The sequence below is a fragment of the Cryptomeria japonica genome, chromosome 5 (assembly GCF_030272615.1).
Source record: "Cryptomeria japonica chromosome 5, Sugi_1.0, whole genome shotgun sequence".
Lineage (NCBI taxonomy): Eukaryota > Viridiplantae > Streptophyta > Pinopsida > Cupressales > Cupressaceae > Cryptomeria > Cryptomeria japonica.
This window is the reverse complement of record NC_081409.1, coordinates 376,795,642-376,816,170: the sequence shown is the minus strand read 5'-3', so window position 1 is coordinate 376,816,170 and position 20,529 is coordinate 376,795,642. Positions and strand designations below refer to the sequence as shown.

The window sequence follows — 20,529 nt, the reverse complement described above, 5'->3', positions numbered from 1 at the left end:
AAATGAACTATAGAATCTTTGGTTTTGCATGCAGACTTTATTTAAAGACACAAACAAAACTAAATTGAAAAGACAAACAACTGCAAAATTAACTAAACACTATATACAAAAACAATGAGGGACTCTCATTTATAGTTGATATAATTTCAAATGTTGACCATTATAGGTCAAAGGAAGAACAGTACCATCCAGATATGCAAGTTTGAAAGAATTTGGTCCCTTTACTTCATGAATCAAGAATGGTCCCTTCCAGAGTGACTCGAACTTGGCATGTGATCCCTTGGCCTCTCTTCTTCTATCCTAGAGCAGTACCTGATCGCCCAGCATGAACTTTCAAGGCCTTGCTCGCTTGTCAAATATCCTTTTCACCCTCATCTGGTGTTTTGTTATCCGGTCCACTAGTTTATCTTTCTTCATCAATCTTTGCCAGGTGCATGATCTGCTTTTCTAGAGAACTCTGGAAATAAACATCTTCAATAACCGTTTGTAGCTTGGTAGCTGCTAGCTCCAAAGGAAGTGTTACCTGAGTGCCAACACCATAGACTAGTTCAAATGGAGACATCCCAATTTCCCTCTTTGGTGATGTACGGTCAGCCCAAAGGGCTTCATACAGTTATGCCAATCCTTAAAATTCTCACTCACTAATTTTTTCATGATATTAATGAGATTTTTATTGTACTGGATTCAGCCTAGCTATTTCCCTGAGGATAATAATCAGATGAGTGAGCAAGAGAGATTCCATGATCATAGCAAAACAAAGAAATTTAAGCAGAGGAGAAATTGGTAGCGTTGTCAACTACAATTTTTAACGGAACTCCAAATCGAACTAGGATGTTCTCTTTCAGAAAATTACAAACAATCTCTGAGGTTTTATTTCATACTAAAATGACCTCAACCCATTTGGTAAAATAGTCTATGGCTATCAATATATGAGTGTGTCATGCACTAGAGGTAGGTGTCAAAGGACCAATGAAATCCAGACCCCACTTCTTGAAGGGTTCATCTACAATCACAGGTCGTAGTGGTAATGTTGCGAGTTGCGGCTTACCTGTAAACATCTTACATTTTTCACACCTGAGCACCCATGCATATGCGTCCTTGAACATTCCTGGCCAATAATAACAGTTCCTCAAGATCTTGTAGGTAGTTACTGTTAAAGAGAAATGACCACCACAGGCTTCGTCATGGAATGTTTTCAAAAGGAACTCTTGGAGCAATTTATCAATGCAACACAAGAAGGTTCCATCCAATCCCCTCTTATATAACACATCATTAAAAATGACGTACTTAGTAGCTTTTAGCCTCAAGTTCCTCTTCTCTTTCACAGAAAGATGTTCGGGGCAATCTCCATACGTCAAATAATAGGCTACGTCTACAAACTAGGAATCTTGAAGACCGACGAACAGGACCAATGGCAATTCTTATGTCACTTCCTCCTTACTCTCAGCAATTAGCTTACACAAACCCTGCCCCCTTACCAACTTTGTGGGCCTAATGTCTAAATTGAATTCCTGAATTTTTGACACCCAAGAAGCTCTTTCATTCATTCCTATGTCTTGTTGTGTCAATATTCTCTTGACTGCTCAATGAGGCACATAAACAATAGCATGGGAATGAAGAATATAATACTTGAACTACTTTACAACCTTCATAACCGCCTATGCCTACTTTTCCATTATTGAATACTTCAATTCAGGCTTTTTCAATGGTATGCTCATGAATGATATTGGGACTTCATCATTATCCTCATTCTTCTGTAATAAAATCCCTGACATGGTGTGCTTTGAGGCATAGCAGTAAATAACAAAATCTTTACTAAAATCAGGATTAACCAGAATAGGTGCCTGACCAATAGCATTCTTTCTTGAGGTGAAAGTTTTCTTCCCTTCCTCACTCCATTTGAAAACTTGTTTCTCACTCATCAAATTCACAATGTATCTGGTAGTTTCTTCAAAATCCAGGATGAATCTCCTTATAAAATTTACCTATCTGAAGAAGGATCTAACGACATTCCTACTTGATGGTAGAGTTAACTATTGAATTGCTCTTACCCTTTCAGGATCTATTTTCACCCCCTCCTTAGAAACAATATGGCCGAGCAACTTACCTTCTGTGACTCCAAACATTATTTTCTTTGGGTTTAAGGATGCCCCATGCTCGTGACACCTCTGCAACACTTGTCTCAGATCCCGCAAGTGATGTTTTCTTCTTTTTGAGAGCACTGTCAAGTCATCTAGATATACAAAAATGATCTTATCCTTTAAGTGGCCAAAGGACAAGTCTATAGCTCACTGAAATGTCGCTCATGGATTGATCAAACTGAAGGGCATCTAGTTATATGCAAATGTACCCCAGGGAGTAATAAAGGCAGTTTTATGTTGATCATCTTCCTGAACACTGATCTGATTATATCCCAAAAATCCATCAAGCATGGACATCATCTTTGACCCTGAGACTGCTTGCAGAATGTGGTCCATGGCCGGAAAGGGATAATTGTCTTTTAACCTGGCTTGGTTAAGATTTCTAAAGTCTACGCAGATCCTTATTTCCCCATTTTTCTTTCTGACAGGTACAAAATTTTCTATCCATGTAGAATGATGGATGGGATATATAATCCTATCTTTTAACATCTTATCTACTTCTTGGAATATAGCTTGTGCTACTTTTGGATTGAAGCTTCTAAGTTTTTGCCGGAAAGGGCTTGCTCTAGGCTTCAGGGGAATCTGGTGCTAGAATTTTCCTTCTCTAAATTTTTTAAGATTGTCATAATACTAGGAAAACATGTCTTTGAACTCCACCAATAGGCTAATGAACCTTTCCTTTTCTATCAGCATACAACATTTTCCCAGATTGATATATATGGGTTCATTCTCAGTACCAATATTGGCCTTTTCATAACCTCTAATATCCTGGGCCTCTCCTTTTCATAAACTCTAATATCCTGGGCCTCTCGGGGCTTGTCACCTGTCTACCCCAACATTAATAACAATAATATCTCTAATTGAAATCTCAACCCGAATTTTGGATATTCATATGGTAGAGTTTAGTATTCTCATGGTTGGTGTTCATTTAGTTGTCAATCCAGGAATGTAAAACTTGAAATGGGTCTGCAAGATATATGCACTAAGCTCCTTGAATGATTATTCTCAATTACTGGAAGAAAGGTAGGAATAAAAATTAGAAAGACTAAATGAAAGATTTTCAAAATTCTTCTGAAATGAATTAATGGAAATAACAGGAATAACAACGTTCTGCCTTGGCTGCAGGAACAGTCAAAGGATCTGTTTCCAGTGGCTGCAAGAACATCCCAGTCATAAACTTCTACTGCAACTAAGTAAAAACTAACTCTAGTAATCATAAACATGGGATCACTCACCAAGTGGGCCCCCTTGGATGAGCGATATCAAACTCTCAGTAAAGAACTCTTAACATATCAAAATAACATGTTTTTATTCATTTCTTCCTGAAAGATAATTACATATCCAAAAGATGAAAATCTAGAATACGTTACAAAAACTACTCAATCCTTTTCCATTCTGTCTAACACTCAGAAAAGAAGGGAGAGCTTATTAAATAGAAAAGATGAACTGCAATGGATAACTACAATTACGCCCAGAAGAAAAGGTGGATCACTGCCAGATGAAGGGGATAACAGAGAGCTTGGCTGCAAGAACTGTGGATCTGTAACCAAACCACAGTCCTTGCATGCCAAAGAGATATTTTACAGATTAAACATGCATTGGATTTAAACTCCCATGGTGATGTACAACTACTTTGATTATGCCATAGATCACGCTCGCTTGAATCTCCTTCAATTTGACCTCTAGTTCTCTGGTGTGATTATCTAGTCCTTAGGCGCGGAAGAGAATTCTTCACTGCAGCATCAATTATTACCTACACTAAAATAGAAACAATATACAAGGACACGCATATGTATTTTACTTTAACTAATACATTCATTAACTCACATATGAAATCATCCTAAATAATCCACATATCACAGAGACAAACCATTTGGCTGCAGGAATAAATTGGCATGGCTGCAAGAAGAAATTGGCAAGGTTCAAACATGATTTCTTAAGTTCGGTTTTTAAAACATGGATTACATATAGTCAATGCACAATATTTTACTATCATAATGCAACCCAAAAGATACCAAAAAACCTAAAAGTCCTGATAAAAACATGTCAATACACCGACTTATCATCACCTTTATTATTCTTGTAGGCATCATTACGATCAAATAGACGCTCCAAAGAAACCAGCCCTTTAGGGATCTTGTTTTCTTTCAACTGCATGATTCCATCAGGCAACTCCTTGGCTTGTTCTAGGGAAAATTCTTTGCACTCTGCATCTGAACCTTCAAAATACATGGCAAAAAACATGTCTACACTTTGCATAAAGTTATTTATTTGTTTATCATTCTCAAATACCTGCCAAGAATCAGAGTTGTCTCGGACACTAGGTCGATATATCAACTCTACCCTATATATATCCTCAACAAATTCAGGATGTGGGACTAGCAATGAAGTTGAGACTGCTAATGAATATGCTTTTGAGTTCAATTCCCTGGGTATTGCCTCAATGGAAAATGCATCGAAATCCTTGATTTCATCCCAAACCCTATTCTGATAATGTTTCAACCTCTCATTTTTAACACTAAACAACCCTTTGACCTATTTTACAATTAGTTCAGTATCTCCTTTAGCTCGCAATATTTTCACCCCCAATCTCTTAGCTTCAGCTAAACCTAGCAATAAAGCCTCATACTCATTTGTATTATTGGTATTTTTAAATTCTAGCTTAAAAGAAAAAGGAATAGGGTTGCCAGAAGGTGGTATTAACACTACCTCTGCACCAGAACCTGACGCTGCACAACTGCCATCAAACTCCGTTAGCCACAGGCTTTCTTTTCCCTGTCAAACAAAATCATGTAGTTTCCAAATTGACAATCATGATACAAAATGTGGGCTCTAGGGTCATCAGATGGGAAAACAATGAATTTGGACTTTGGTTCAGGCTGCAGGATGACTCGTTGTTTCCCAATAGGAATTGTGGCTTGAGACCAATCCATTTTGATTTCACCACCTAAGTCCCTACAGAAAGTATGACTTAACAACATGCCATAACTAGTTGGGATGTTAGCTATCAGAATTTTCAACTTGATCCTTTTATCCGGGTGGGAAGCAAGAACTACTTGAGCATCCTTAATTTGGCCTAGCGGAGGAATTTGTTTTGAATCCATAGAATAGCACTTGCTAAAAGTCTTGGTCAAGGATAACCCTAATGATTTGGCTACAACAGAGGGCATTATATTGTTGGATGAACCTAAATCTATAATACAATTATTCAACCTATGACCATTTATGAATAATGATATATAAAAGGGATCTGGTTTTGACTCAAGGAGAGGTGTAGAACCATCTGTTTGAAGAGTAGTTACTTTAGGTATCTTTTCACAAACTGAAGGATGAACCAACTCATTACTACGTGAGGGCAATATGGCATTCACTGATTGGTGTGTTCCATTAGTCCACTGTGCATTATTTCCTTTTACAAATTGTACAAATCTATCTAGTTCTTTAGGATTTAGCTTAAGGTACTTAGTAGGTATGATTTGAATTTGAGAAGATTTGCAAAACTCTATAATATCAAATGAACTATCTTTTTCAACACGCTTTAAAAATAAGGGTTCTTGCAATTTTTGATCATCATTATGAAATTTTGGGTCAATCCCTTTACCTTTGAAAGCCACCATAGACGATGAAGAAGCCACCTGATGTTTCACATTTGTTGGTTTCTTGTGAGCACAACACATGAAGGATCCTGTAAAGTAACCAAAATATCACCTCCTCTTTCCGAATCTGACTCGTACTCAAGAAAATGGATTTCAGAGTCACCAGGTTGCTTTGAATATTCTTCTTCTCCCCACTCATTTGAGGTATCTTTAAAATTCACCAATTGTGCATAATGCACCATCTCAGGATAGGAACTACCATCATGTTCACTGGTGAGGTGAAATACACACATACTCCCTTTAGCAGGAGGTGCTTCAATTGCTAATGTTTGTTGAGCAGGGGATAATTGCATGGTCTTGTTCCCATAGCCCAAAGACTATTTTGTATTCCTTCTAGGGACATCTTGATAAGGAGATGGGTATGAGATACTGGCCTTGGGCAACTATCTTTTAAGGGCAATTACATCATTCATTAGTCACTGGATTACAGGGTCAGAGGAAGTTGAAGTTTGAGCACTAGGTGTCTGTACTTCCCTTTTCCATTTACCTGTTGTGATTAAATCATCTTCTAACTCAACTGCAAGGGTTTTAGCAGCATTTATATATGCAACTCTTTTCCTACAGATCAATAAACCTATTTCTGAAGGCATAGAATTAATAAAGAAACACTTAAGATTGTCATCTGAGGGCTTTTGATTAGCTAGAATCTTGTGCAAGATCTTATCAAAATTTGATACAAAATCCCTCATAGATTTAGGAATTTCTTTCTTTAACTGGGCCAATTGAGCCAAGAGGGAATGTTCATCCTTAGCCACATTGAATCTTGCCTCAAACCTTATTTTCAGATCTTGCCAAGTTGTTATCACACTATTTGGTAAGTGATAAAACCAATCTATTGCTACCCTAGTTAGTGTCTCAACAAACAACCTCTCAGCAATATCCTCATGTTGAATTGCTATTATCCCATAGACCACATTGAATGCATTCAAGTGTTCATAAACGGTGATTTTTCCATCCCCACTAAATTTTGGCAAGTGATCCCTAGCACCTTTGGGTAAGGGGTTGAGATTTAAACCTAACTTCAATGGGCCTATAACAACCCCCAAGGATTGTTTGCTGCCATTGGAAGTATGATATTGAGTGGAGTCGGATTGATTATATTTGAATAAACAACACTATCCAAGGTCAGAGTTTGGAAAACTGAGGACACAGGTGATGATGGTGATTGGGAAGGAGGTTTACTTCTTTCTCTTCTTTGAGGTGAGAAATTGGGTTGAAAATTTAGGTTCTGTAACTCCTAAAAGACAGAATCAAAAACCCCTTCCCTTCTTTGGGACCTAGTATATCTCCTTGACTCCAGTCTTGCAACTAGGCGACCAATCTTATAATTCGACTCCCCAACAGAGTTGCCAAAAATCTGTTGGTTAACAAATTTGTCTCCTTAAAATTTTAACTATTATCTTTTTAGAGAAAAATATGACTCCATTTTACCCTTTAGAAAGAAACCAATATGCCAACAGTTGGAAGAATTAATGAAAATTCAACCTCTGCATTAGAGGGCAGCTCCTCATATGATTTACAATGAATTTATTATACAATTGATATGCTAACACTTTTAACCAGAAAGCATTGAAAGGCTCCGACATTTATCCATCAACACAAATAAACGCCTTCAAAACTGCAACATAGGAAAATGTCTCGAAGAATATTCGAACGACAGTTCACAAACACTGATTCATAGCATACTTGTTGTATAAATTCAAAGCAAAATAAGTACTCAACAAAAAACTAATGGCTCGATCGATACTCTCTTATGCTTCATAGAGCAAGGGGGATCAAGCAAATCAATACAATGTGAGTCGTCCAACAACCAATAATAAACATGAATTGAAAAGGAATACAAAGATAACTAATCGTCAAATTATATTGTGCCCATAATAACTTAAAAAAGATTGTGAATCTCAGAATGCACAGATTCAAAGATAACACAACATTTCATTGATAACTAGTCATTGTATCATCCAAACTATTCATATCAAAATTTTATCTATTGCTCCCAAAATCATAGTTTTCAGAACCCATACAAAGACAAGCTCTTCAGCTTAAATAGCCACTAGGCCATAGTTTTTACATGATCAAATAACATTTTCTTTCACCCAGGTGAAAGAAACTATTTAAGGTAACATAAAAGAAAACTAAACTAATAGCCACTAAAAAGCTGACATTTCATTTTCAAATCAGCTAGGCTTCCACCGTGGCAAAGGAGGTTACGGGCTTGTCCTGCTTTGCCGCAAAACCACACCATTAAAGGTGCATTGTCGAGAAGTTCAAGATGACTTGGAAATAGGGTAGACTGATGTGCAGGATCCTCTCCTTCCACACTTCTTTGTCCATATTTACCTATGTAACTTTCGCCTTGTGAATCTCTAAATGATCTGAACAGACAAAGAGCATTGATTCAATCCTTGCCGCTTTTCAAAAGTCATTAGTGGTCAAAGATTTTGTTGTCTAAATGAACTGGATCCTTTCTTGAGAAAACTTAGTCATGTCTGTAGCTTCTTCGATTACCTTGGTGCCCTCCTTCATGAGTTGAATATCAATACACTTGAGGTCCTTTTGCATCATGTCAATCAAGTCAGTCAGTCCTTTGAGAAGCTTGGTGGATTCTTCATGGCCTTGCTTGATGATCGAATTGCACCATTCCACATTTTTCTTTGACACGTACAACACATTTTCATCCAAGTTCTCCACTAGTTTCTCAGCTAGGAATTTCATCACTCCATACTTCTGAACATTGTTCATCTATGCGAGGACTGCTACCCACTTGATCCTTTCTTTTTCCCTGGTGGTTGTTTCCAGTTCAGCTCTTTACTCAAGGTATCAGCATCCTTATAAACTTTAACCAGATTACTAATATAATCTAACCCTTGTTGTATTATCAAGTCCAACCATTTATTAAACATCTCCATCACTACCTTGTTCCTTTGAACCTGATCTAGCATCTTCTGGTTTGCTAGTGATTTAGGATCAAATGACACTAGTATCTTTGACAATAGTTGGGGGTCTGGGTTGTGGATAACATTGATGTAATCGGCCATCAGTGTGACAACTTGCTTTACTTCTCTCTTATCCTTTTCATCTTTCCAAGTCCTTGAAATTATCCTCTTCATGGAGGATTCTTGATGTTTAACATCTACAGCCCTTGAAGCAACCCTCAAATCTATCTTCTCCATAGTGAAATCCTCCTCTGTAGCCTTGTCTGCGTCCCTTCTAGGAATGGGTTTGGCAAATTCAACTGTCCAGTGACCTGTTGTGTCATCCACATCAAGCATTGCTTGTGTTTTGAGCTTTTTGGGCTTTGATGTCTTCCCCAAGCATCTGCTAACAATGTCCTCCATTGGAATTGTGACTGGCACCACACTCCTCTTTTTCCCAATGGCAGCTTCTAGCCATCTTGGTGTGATTGCAAGTTCCTTAGGTGGCAGAGTGGTCTGTGCATTTGGTGAAGTAAGAATTAATAAGGTATTCATGGGATCCTATTGAATTTCCACATCTTTATTTGTGTCCATTTCTTGCATGTCGGGCTCGCCTTGATCCTGTGAATCCTTTGTTTGTTCAAGCTCTTCATTGGGGTCCAAGTCTACAATAACCTATCTCAGGATGGGTTTCTTACTCTTCTTTTTGCTTCAGGACCGAGTTACTCGGATAGTTGTAAGACTGGGTTACTCTTCTTTTACCTTTAGTGCCTTCAATTTACTGAAGTATGGTAGTTGTGACCTTCTTAAATATGAAAATAAATTCATATACATTTCCTTCAATGGGATGGATAAATATCTTTAGAGCTACACATGCTTCAGCATGATTTACCCAAGCGTGCGAAGTAATGGTGAAATGACACAACCTGACACTTTCTTAATTATCCATCACTTCCACACAAGTAATTTGATGTTCTCATAATTACTTTCCACTTTTAGAATTTTAAATTGACAAATAAGGGAATATTCCTTCTCTCGCCACTTTTATTTCCACCAAAAAGCTTTAGAGATAGTTTTAAAATGAACCCATCAACCTTGAACCATTTGACAAAAAGGTTCATCGGTTCAATGTTCACTTAAGAAATATAATAGTGAGTGGGCGGTACACAAAACAACACTGGGAATGAGCAACAAAAGAAAAGGACTATTAAACATGAACCTTGAACCTTTTGAACCACTTGAAATTTGGTTCAAAGTTCAAGATCGCATATCAAATTAAAACATAAGGACTCACGCTCGCCATATAATGATACATTGTCGCGACTCATGAAAAGGAATTTTAAACTTTGAACCTTGAACTACTTGAGATTTGGTTCAACGGGTTCAAAACTTCAATGACCACAAACAAAAGTGCACTTGTTTGCATGGCGACAAAGACCACAAATGACTCTTTTACAAAATGCGCTTTGAACCTTGAACCTATTGAACGTTTTTTTTTTAAAAGAGTTCAACGGTTCAAGTACGAAAGAAAATGAATGACCTGACAAAAGTAAAGGCACAAAAGGCAACCAGCGACCAAGAATACTTTAAAAGGGAAAAATTACGTTTGGACTAACAAAACCCTAGTAAATCTCCCATCTAAAGTGATAAATTCCATAATAGAAAATAGAATCCATCGCCATATCAACTTAATTACCTTAGGGGAGTAGTAAGTGTGACTTCCCTTTACCAACCTAGCTTTCTCCTCCTCATCCTTAGGGAATTTCTTCACTGCAGCATCAGACAGATTCCTATCCCTATAAAACTTGATACCGTCCATCGGTAGACCTGTAGCCTCAGCAATCATGCTCTCATTCACCTTGACCTTCGTACTTCCAATGGTCAAGATTCCCTTATTCCATCCATTTTTGAAAATCCTTATAATTTTCGGCCATTTCTCTTGCATTCTTTCCGTAAAATCAGTCATTTTAGCTACTTGCAACACAACCTATACTTGAGGACGGTCCCACCATTTATCAATTTCGGTTGCCTCTTTTCTCTTGCGATTTCCTCCCATTTTGTTATTGATTTTTGTCAACTGTGATTTCCTACAAATACCACTCTTCACTATGGAATTTCTAATTAGCAGGGAAGAAACCACTAGAAGCCAATGGATATTTCTAATGCTTCCGCTCGAAAAGGAAAAAAGAACCCACACAGCATGTGAGGTGATCCAACAATTATTAATGTACCTCCTTCTTGGCTGCATACAAAACCGTTTCCTGATGTCACGACCTGCCCTATCATCTCGCGAAATAATTTCAAATCCGGCCTTGCTTACCATGATATCTTTCATAATATAAGATCTCGCGTGCCACCCGAGGGAACTCCCCCTCACTATTCAAAATATTTATTGGCCTGCTTCGTACTGTGTCATTGGTAGCCCAGTCAACACTTATGTTGGCCTCTCTATAATCATGATAAATGTAGCACTAATCAAACACCTCAAGAATCTCCCTGGCCAAATCAATGATATTTTTAATCATCCACAAGGGTTGGTGTTTACCAAGGAGGCAATTGATAATGTTTTTAGAATCCCCCTCCAGCCATAAATATTTGACTTCTAGATTATGTGATAATTTGATAGATTGGAGAGTGCCCATAGCTTCAACCAAATGATTAGTCTAATTCCCCAAGGGAAAGGTCACTGCCCTAATACAAAAGCCAACACCATTTTAGACAACTCTACCACAGCCGGCGAGCCCTGGGTTCCCTTTAGCAGCCCCATCGAAGTTAGCCTTAAACCAGTCATTAGGGGGAAAAGACCATTTGCACATACTTATTTTGATTTGGTTGGTATTGATGTCCATGTAGGCTAGGATGTTCCAGTTCTTGAGAACATCAAAATCCTCCTTACCATAGCAGTAATGATCTCCCCTAGCCATCACATTCTCAACAAAATTATATTTTATCTTAGGCCAAACCACCTCAAAGGGGTTAATATCATTCCTAAAGATTTTTTTTTCCTTCTCTTTCCAGATACCCCAAAGGATATGTGGAAAGGAAAACTTTCATAAATTTCTTATAGTCGGATTGTTTGTATTGCAGTACCAACTCCTAAAACAGTCTTGAATCCCCTCTGGGAACACCCAATTCAAACCTCGTTGTTGAAAAAACATAGCCCATATAGGTTGGAAATAAAGATAGTGTATAAAAATGTGGTTCATGGAATCCTCATCATTGAGGCAAAGATAGCATCTGTTGGGGATGCAGAAACCCCTCTTTCTCAAGTTATTTGTGGCTAGTATCTTATTTTGCAAAAGAATCCGTTAAAAACTATTAATTTTAGGAGTCAAACGTGGATGTCAGGCCTTAGCCCAACATGGACTAGGGTCTTGAGACTTGGCCAACATAAGGATAGCAGATGACACAAAATAAATCCTTGATGAGTTATCGCTCTACAACATGTGGTCCTCTCTTCTAGGATTTAAAATTGCATGGTTGATCACTAAGTTTACTTGCTTTAAGTTGGGATCAATAGAGGTGAGGTCCACCCACTTTTGATCTCTCCAGTAGTCTACAAATTTAATACTGAACTTCTTCTTGCATGTCTGGATGATCATCTAAGAAACACAATTGTTGAGAGGGGCTCCTCCAATCTAGGCATCATCCTAGAAATCCACCTTCCTATCATTACCTATGGCCCAAACTTTGCCTAAACTTACAATACCTTTAGCATGGATAACATTGTTCCAAATTATAGAGCCACTCGGTATCTGATCAGAGGCAAGAAAATATTCCATGGTAGGGACCACACGTAAGTATTTATCCTTCCAAATATCATTCCACTCTCCATTTCCCTGATAGATTCTTCATATTTGTTTGGCTAGAAGGGTCTTGTTTATGGTTCTAATATTTCTTAAACCTAGACCCCCCACCTTTTTGGGTTTACAGACATTTTCCCAGGCAATGAGGGAAAATCTCTTCTTCTCCTCAACCCCAAACTAGAGGAAAGCTTTCTGAATTTTCTCAATAGCATTTGTAAATTTTCTAGGAATTTTGAATAGGATTAAAGCATAAACTGGAAGACTCTGGAGAGAATATTTAAAAAGATGGATTTTACCAGCTTGACTAAGAAGGGTCCCTTTCCAACCAGCCAGCTTCCTACTAAATCTATCCACAAGACTGCTCCAAAATAACTCTGTAGGTTTTGTGCCCAAAGGAAGACCCAGGTAAATAGATGGGGGCTTTCCAATTTGGCAACCAAGGATCCGGGCATCCTAACTTGTCTGTCCTCCAGGGTGTTGAAGAAGAAAACAAAGCTTTTCTCCCAATGAATCATTTAACTCGAAGTAGAACTATAAGTTTTGAGAAGGTTCTTCATAGTGGAAGCTTCTTTTATTAATAAAGTGCCCATTAAGATGGTATCATCAACAAATTGTTGGTGGGAACATGCTTTGAAACTAGAAGAGGGAGAGATTCTCAGCAGAAGTCCCTGCGAAATAAATTTGCTAATAAATCTACCGAGACATTCAGCCAGAATAATGAAGAGAATAGGGGAGATGGGATCCCCCTGCCTGATGCTCCTAGAAGTTTTAAAGAAGGGGGAAGGCACACCATTCACAATGAAAAAGAAAGAAGGAGTTGAGATAAGTTGGTCAATCAACTGAATAAACCTATCACAGAAGCCAAAAGCACCAAGCACCTTACCCAAGAAGCCCTAGTCCACATGATCATAGGCTTTAAACAAGTCCAACTTCATCAGGAAGTCTCCTTTCTTTGATTCCACTAGCGAGTGTATGTTTTCATGAATAGTAATGATAGACTCAAGAATTTCTCTACCAGGAACAAAGCCACTTTGTTGGAGCGATATTATAGACAGGAGAATCATTAGCAGTCTTCCAGTAACCACCTTCAAGACAATTTCATAGAAAGAATTGCATAAGCATATCAAATGAAACTTATCCATAGAATCAGCCCCAAGACATTTGGGAATTAGAACTAGAAAAGTAACATTGAGTTCCTTTAAGATAATCCTAGCCTGAAAAAATTCTTGCACACCTTTAACCACATCACATTTGAGAATGTTCCAAAAGGCTTGAAAGAAGAACAGCGGGAACCCATCTAGACCCAGGGATTTATTTCCATCAAAGGAGAAAACCACTTTCTTAACTTCCTCCTCAGAGGGGATGGCCACCAAAGCCTTTTTCTGAACATCATTAATAATGGAAGGAATGGTCTCTAAAAGGGCCCTCTGAGAATGATCATCCTGACCACAATCTGCTGAGATAAGAGATTTGAAAAAATTCCTAGCTTCATTCCCAATCTCATCGTGCTTCCTAGTTCTACCAATTATCAACTTTGAGATCCTATTTGCAGCCTTATGTTTCATAGCAGTCATATGGAAGAATCTAGTATTTTTGTCCCCAGCTTTAAGCCAAAGAGATCTGGACTGATGTTTCAAAAATTCTTCTTCTCTTCTGATAATCTTATGATACTTAACAAGCACTTTATTTTCCTCCCTGATAGACACTTCATTAAATCCACTGGTTTGGATTTTATCCTGTATTTCCTTAAGCTCAAGCTAGGTTTTGGACTTGGCAGCAAAAAGATCCCCCAAAACTTCCTTGTTCCATTTCTTTATATTATCTTTCACGTACCTTAATTTTTCCTCCATTCTATACATCGCGGTACCTTTGACATCAATAGACCACCACTTCTCAATGACCTTCTCAATGTTAGGATGGTCTAGCCACATCCTTTCAAATATAAACAGGAAGTTTCTTTTAACACATATTCTCAATATCAAAAACCATAGGAAAGTGGTCAGAACCAATCCTAGAAATTGCTGATAGGGAGAACAAATAATGGTTAAACCAATCATTAGAAATAAGGGCCCTATCAAGTCTGACTTAAATGAGATCTTCCCCTGCCCTATGGTTGGTCTAGGTAAAATTGGCACCTTGGAGATCAATATCATGCAAACCCTAGTTATTGATAAAGTTCAAAAGATCCATTCTACTATCTAACTATAGGGGACACCTCCAAACTTCTCTTTGTCACGGAGAGGGATGTTGAAGTCCCCCGTGACCATCCACGTTTCATCCTTAAAAAGAGACTGAATGGCCTCCAACTTCTTCCAAAGTTTACATCTACCTATTCTATTATTAGGGGCGTAAATATTAGTCAAGAGCCATGAGGTACCATCCCCTAAATGATGAAACCTAACAAAGGCCAAATTGCTATCCTGCTTAATAGGCACCCTAGTAACACGCCTTAGATTCCAGAAAATGGCAATGCCCCTAGAAGCACAATCCGATATACCCCCTAAAACTCCCCCATCCTTAAAAGGATTAATCTTCTCAACTTTCTCTTTAGTCATTTTAGGTTCTTGGATAAGAACAATGTCTAGTTTATATACTAAATTTCTAAGAACATCCTGTTTATGTGGACTATTCAATCCACGTATATTCCATGAAACAATTTTCATTTTCTTATTAGGGAGCATACCTCATGGATGGTCATTTGAGTATCATCCACTATATTCTTGCTTGCCTCTTGATCTCTAATTTGGCTTTCTTTTTTTCTTCAAGCAGGAGAGGGGATAAAACCCATATCAGCTTTAGTTCGGTTTCTTGTCTTGACTAGAGTAGCCTGAGGGGTGGATTTCGGCCCCTTTTTCCCCACTTTATTTTGTTCTTCTACTTTGTTAATCTAGCTATCTTCCTCTTGGATATTCTGGGTGATTGTCTTCTACTTGACATCATCAACCTAAGCCCACTTAGCACTTATATTATGTAGTGAGGTTGTTGGGGACTACTAGAAGATAGATTTCACCATATCCATCGATAGTTATGATTCTGATGATGAGATCCCTCCAAGGATCAAACACCTTTGGGCTTCCTCATAGTCAGGTCTAGGACCATATTTGTTAGTGTTTTCCATAATGTAATTTGAATCTACTTCCTCCTTGGTCTGTAACACCACCTTTATTTCTCCATCTTCCAGGTTATCACTTCGTTGTTCCTCCTGATTGATGTTTTGTCATTCTCTCTTGTCTTTGCCTATTTGATCCTCTTTCCCTTCTTCAAGCATCTGGTTTTCTAGGTTTTCCACATTAATGGTCTCTTGTTACTTGAAGGTGTCAGGGATGATGACACTCTAGGCTTCTTCTGTTGTTTTCTCTTTTTCAACAATCTCAGGTTGCTTAGCAGGTTTTTTGCTCTCCATTGTGTTGTCTTGTCTTTCTTTTCTTTCTCTTTGACGACCTATAAAGGGCATTTTCTAGCCACATGTCCCGATTTTTGCAATGAAAACATTCAAAAGGGACACTTTCATATTTCATAGGTTGGATCCATTTTCCCAATCTGGAGTTAATATCAAAAGATAAGGGCATATATGTGCCTTGCATAACTCCCACACAAATCCTAGCAAATATAAGTCTTCTTCTAGCTTCTATGATAGGATCCATAGATAAGAGTTCCCCAAAGAAGCTAGTGATTCCTTTAAAGATATCTTCAACCCAGAACTCCAGGGGGAGACCCAACAATCTAACCCAAATAGGAGCTTGTACAAAAAAGGATTCATTTAGGTACATCTTAGGCAACCACTTTTTCAAAGCAAGTGTTGTTTTCAAATCAACCAAGGACCATCACAAAGCATCCTTGACATTTCTTCCTTACATGAAAAGGCCATCGGTAGTGCACCTTTGGACATAGCAGTGATCTCCACTTGACCTTTAAGCGCCCATTTACATTTTTCAAACACCCTAACAACATCAATATTCGGCCTTGGGCCCAGAAATTTTCCAACCAGAGTCATTTCCATAAGGTTAATATTATGCTTAATCATTGGGTTTGGATTTCTGGAACTTCTACCCTTTTCTAGTTCTGAGATATTATGAATTGGAGGGAGCGAGGACTTTCCACTTCGTTTGACACCGAATAGAGAAGTCCATGACCAATCATTGTCCCTTTGAATAGGTCCATGCCTTGGGCTATCTCCAACACATGATTCTTCATTCCCCCCATCAAGATTGAGAGGATTGTCACCAGCTTGTGGGTCCCCATCCACTAGGTAAGAAGTGAGTTTGTTACAATCATGAAAATGATATGAAAACAAGAGCAAGATTTAACAAATTGTGAGAATAATGAGATGAATCTAAAGATATGATAGTCCTTCTAATTATTATATTCATGATAGGTGTAGAGAAGGCCATGGATATTCACAAAAGCAAAGTGTAGTGATAAAATCAGTCATGCTAAGATGCAACTATCAACAACTTAAGATGATAGTCCTTAGAACTTATTATCATTTTCCTACTCATGTATGCTTTAAATTATTGAAAAAAAGACTATGGTGAAGCCTAAAATAGTCACTTAGAAAGAAGTTTATAAATTCATGGAAGTATGTGATGACAATTAAAGACATGTTTTTGGAAAACCAAAGGTTAAATAACTTTGTGGAGAAGGTAGATAACAATGAGAGACTGTTGCAACGAAAAACTTTTTATCCTTGTTAATGTCATTAGCCAAGTGTTCCTAGATGAAAATGTATAAAATAAATTCACAAGACAACATGGTAAAGTGGAGCAAATCCTAATGAAAAAGTACATATAGAATCCCTATGAAAGTAATAAAAAACATGAGGCATAATAGTCAATGCCATCCAAAAGTAACATAGTACGGTATTACATGACAATAAATGGCAGAACAAGATCTAGAATAGTCATCATAGGCTATAGATATACCAAAACCATGACAGAAATAATGTCAACACCATAAGGTAACAATCATAAATAGTATGTGGTAATGTTCCAAGGGTTTAAGTGATGCATGCAACAAATGACAACACACATTTTAATAAAGAAAGCAGTTCCATGCCAAAAGATGTGAAGAAACATTCATGGTAAGTATCCAAAACAAACAAGTCAAAGCAAATAAGTCACGGAGGTATAATATTTGGTAGATATACTATGACAATGTGAAGTCTTATGTCTACAAAAAAGGTTTTAATGAAGACATGCCCATAATACTTGGATGATAGTTCATGTGGAAATACCTAAAGATGATAGTAGAAAGGTAAAGACAACAAGAACTTGTGTAGATTTGTACGGTGTTGTCTAACTTAATTTAGGGTCTTGATGTACTTGGGTAAAGATCTCTAGATAGAATGCAGTGATGTTAGGGCTCATGAGAAAACATAGTTTGAGTGATAAGAACAAGGTTTAAAGGACAACATAACATAGAAGAAATAAGATAGTAGTCCATTCAAGATAATATGAACTAAGCATCCATGAGCCTACAATGTTCATTTTTCCCTCAAATTGTCATCCTTATCTTTCATATTACAGTCAAGGATGGTCAAGGGGAATGACAAGTTAGTAAGTGGATAGTTCCAAGGTACAGTTTTTAAGATATTTTGAAAAATAATTATAGTCTAAATAGATGGAAATAGTGCTAAAAGGATAGTGACATACAAGGTGAAGAGCGGCATGAAATGCAAGACAATCAATAACACACTAAAAGTCATGAAAGAGACCTAAACTCAAAGATTAAAATATATGACTCGTGTCAAAACATGTCCTAGAAGTTTCTCATGCCCAAGGAAGTTCAAAACCATTCAACACTCTTGTACATGCCCTACAATCTTGGTAGTGGAAGGTGAAAATAGTTGGAGGATTAATGATAGGTTGTGCAACATGTGGAGAGAATTTAGGAGGAATTTGGTGACTTGACATAGATTGAGAGGATTTAGGAGGCATTTTTACCTAGTTTAGGTCTTTTGAGAGAATCTAGGAGCTTATTGAGTGGAAACATCAATGGAAGGTTCAAATAAATTGAAATTATTCATTAAAATAACATTTTGGAAAATTCTTAGGACCTGAAAAAGTGGGGACAACTAAATTCAATGCCTCGAAAGGTTTGACCCAAAACAATGTCACTTACCATTCATCTTGCATACTATGTTTATATTACTTAGAAAGTTGTTACATGATGTACGAGGAGGCCTAAAGGCATATTTTAATTAAATTCTTGTTGTTTAGACTAAGGATTGTAACCCAAAAAAAGGTTCTTTCTAGTTTACTTTTGTATAACAACTTGTTGTAACTCAGTATCAAATTGAGAAACAATTTTTTCAGACTTGTATACAATTCTACACCTTCTCAATCAATAAAGAAGTTATTTATCCTTCATATAATATATTTTATTGTGTTATTAGATTATTGACATATCTTCTTGTGATTTATATGGAAATTTTTTAAATTATGTGTCATTATCAACACCTTTAGGTGGAAAATATTTGTTTAAATGGAGGTTGTAGGCTATGTAAATGATACTAATAGTCAAAATTTGTGAAGAAATGTTACATTTTTTTCTTTCTAACATAGTGAATTTATAACCTTCCTATAAAGTTTTTATGAATGAGCATGTAAAACCTCTAAGTTGTGAGTAAACGAGCCTCATCAATGGTTAGTTGTGTGTCTAAAATAGTGGTATAGGTTTTGAAATCTATTTGGTGCATCACCCCATAGAGTTTAGGTTTATCTCATGTTATTGTCTACCTCTTTTCCTTAGAAAGATCATAATTAGAATAAAGTAGAATAGATGAGGTACCAAAAAGAACCAACCTTCTCTAGAGGTTGGTCTCAACTATAAAAGACCACACTCTTTCAAACCATCCCATATCTCAGGAGGTGGTTGACTTGATTGCTTATTAAGGGTGTATACTTATTTGAAAAAAAACCAAAATATGTCTTCCACAAGAGAATAATAATAGAAAAAATATCATCTAGTTATGGGTAATGGATTAGATTGATATTAGACATAGTACTTCACAATATGTACATATGATATCTTTCTTGTATGAGCAATATTGAAAGATAGGATTAGAAAAGATCGTGACATGTGTCCTAATCCCATGACATGAGACAACTAACTTGATAAATATCAAATTACCTAGGACAAGATGTAATGCCCACCTATCCCTATCTTGATTTATATGATGTGTTGGTACTAAACATGTGATTGAGATGCTAGATGCATGGTGTGATGCTATAAAATTTGCATTTTGATGCTCTTGTTGGATAAATTTAACTATTGAGATAGTTGAGGATAAAACTCACTTATCATCCAAGAGTGTATCCTCCAAGATTATGAATATCATACATGAATTTGTGTCCAAATATTTATACCTTAGAAAGTGTCATACCTCCAATACTCTATCTAATAATAATAACATTATAATCAATCTTTCAAAAGATAACAAAACCAACTTGCACTTTGTGCCTATGTCTAGGCATGGTCAATATGATGAACATGATTTGGTCATATAAAATAGCCTAAAAATGAATGCTAAAGCTAATAAGGATAAGAATTGAGATAATAAATAAGAAAATGCTAAACTTGAAAAGACATTCATTCCAAAAATTTTGACTCTATCTAATACCAATCTTGGATAGGAAATAATGCCCCGAGTTGGTATTAGACAAGCCTATTAAATACATTGATAACACAATGAGAGGAAACAAGAGGGGTTTTGTAGGGGTTATAGAGTCTTTGGATAGTGAAGATATCTCAATAGGGACCTTAGATCAAAACGTTGTCACTCCCTCCTTCCTAGTAGTAATGTACTGGCAAGTAGGGTAAGAGACATTCTTGTAGGAAATGAATGGATAAATATTGCTAAGAATAAGAGAAAAAAAAAGAGGAGTAAGGAGGAGGAAAATCCCTACTCCAAAAGGAAAGAATTAGAGAATAACCTTCCTAAATGATTTGATGGGTTTAGGAATTCTATGGATACCTATTCTTGATAAATACTAATGATCTTTAATTTATC

General features: G+C 37.0%; 1 protein-coding gene across 1 annotated transcript; it reads right to left on the bottom strand.

The window, feature by feature from the left end:
• Nucleotides 1-4,187: 4,187 nt before the first annotated feature.
• LOC131875933 (uncharacterized) lies at nt 4,188-8,539 on the bottom strand. The gene is made up of 3 exons (XM_059220671.1): nt 8,306-8,539; nt 4,725-4,916; nt 4,188-4,628 (listed from the first exon to the last, which is right to left on the bottom strand). The coding sequence occupies exons 1-3, from the start codon at nt 8,537-8,539 to the stop codon at nt 4,188-4,190; spliced, it is 867 nt and encodes a 288-aa protein (XP_059076654.1).
• Between the last annotated feature and the right edge of the window lie 11,990 nt (nt 8,540-20,529).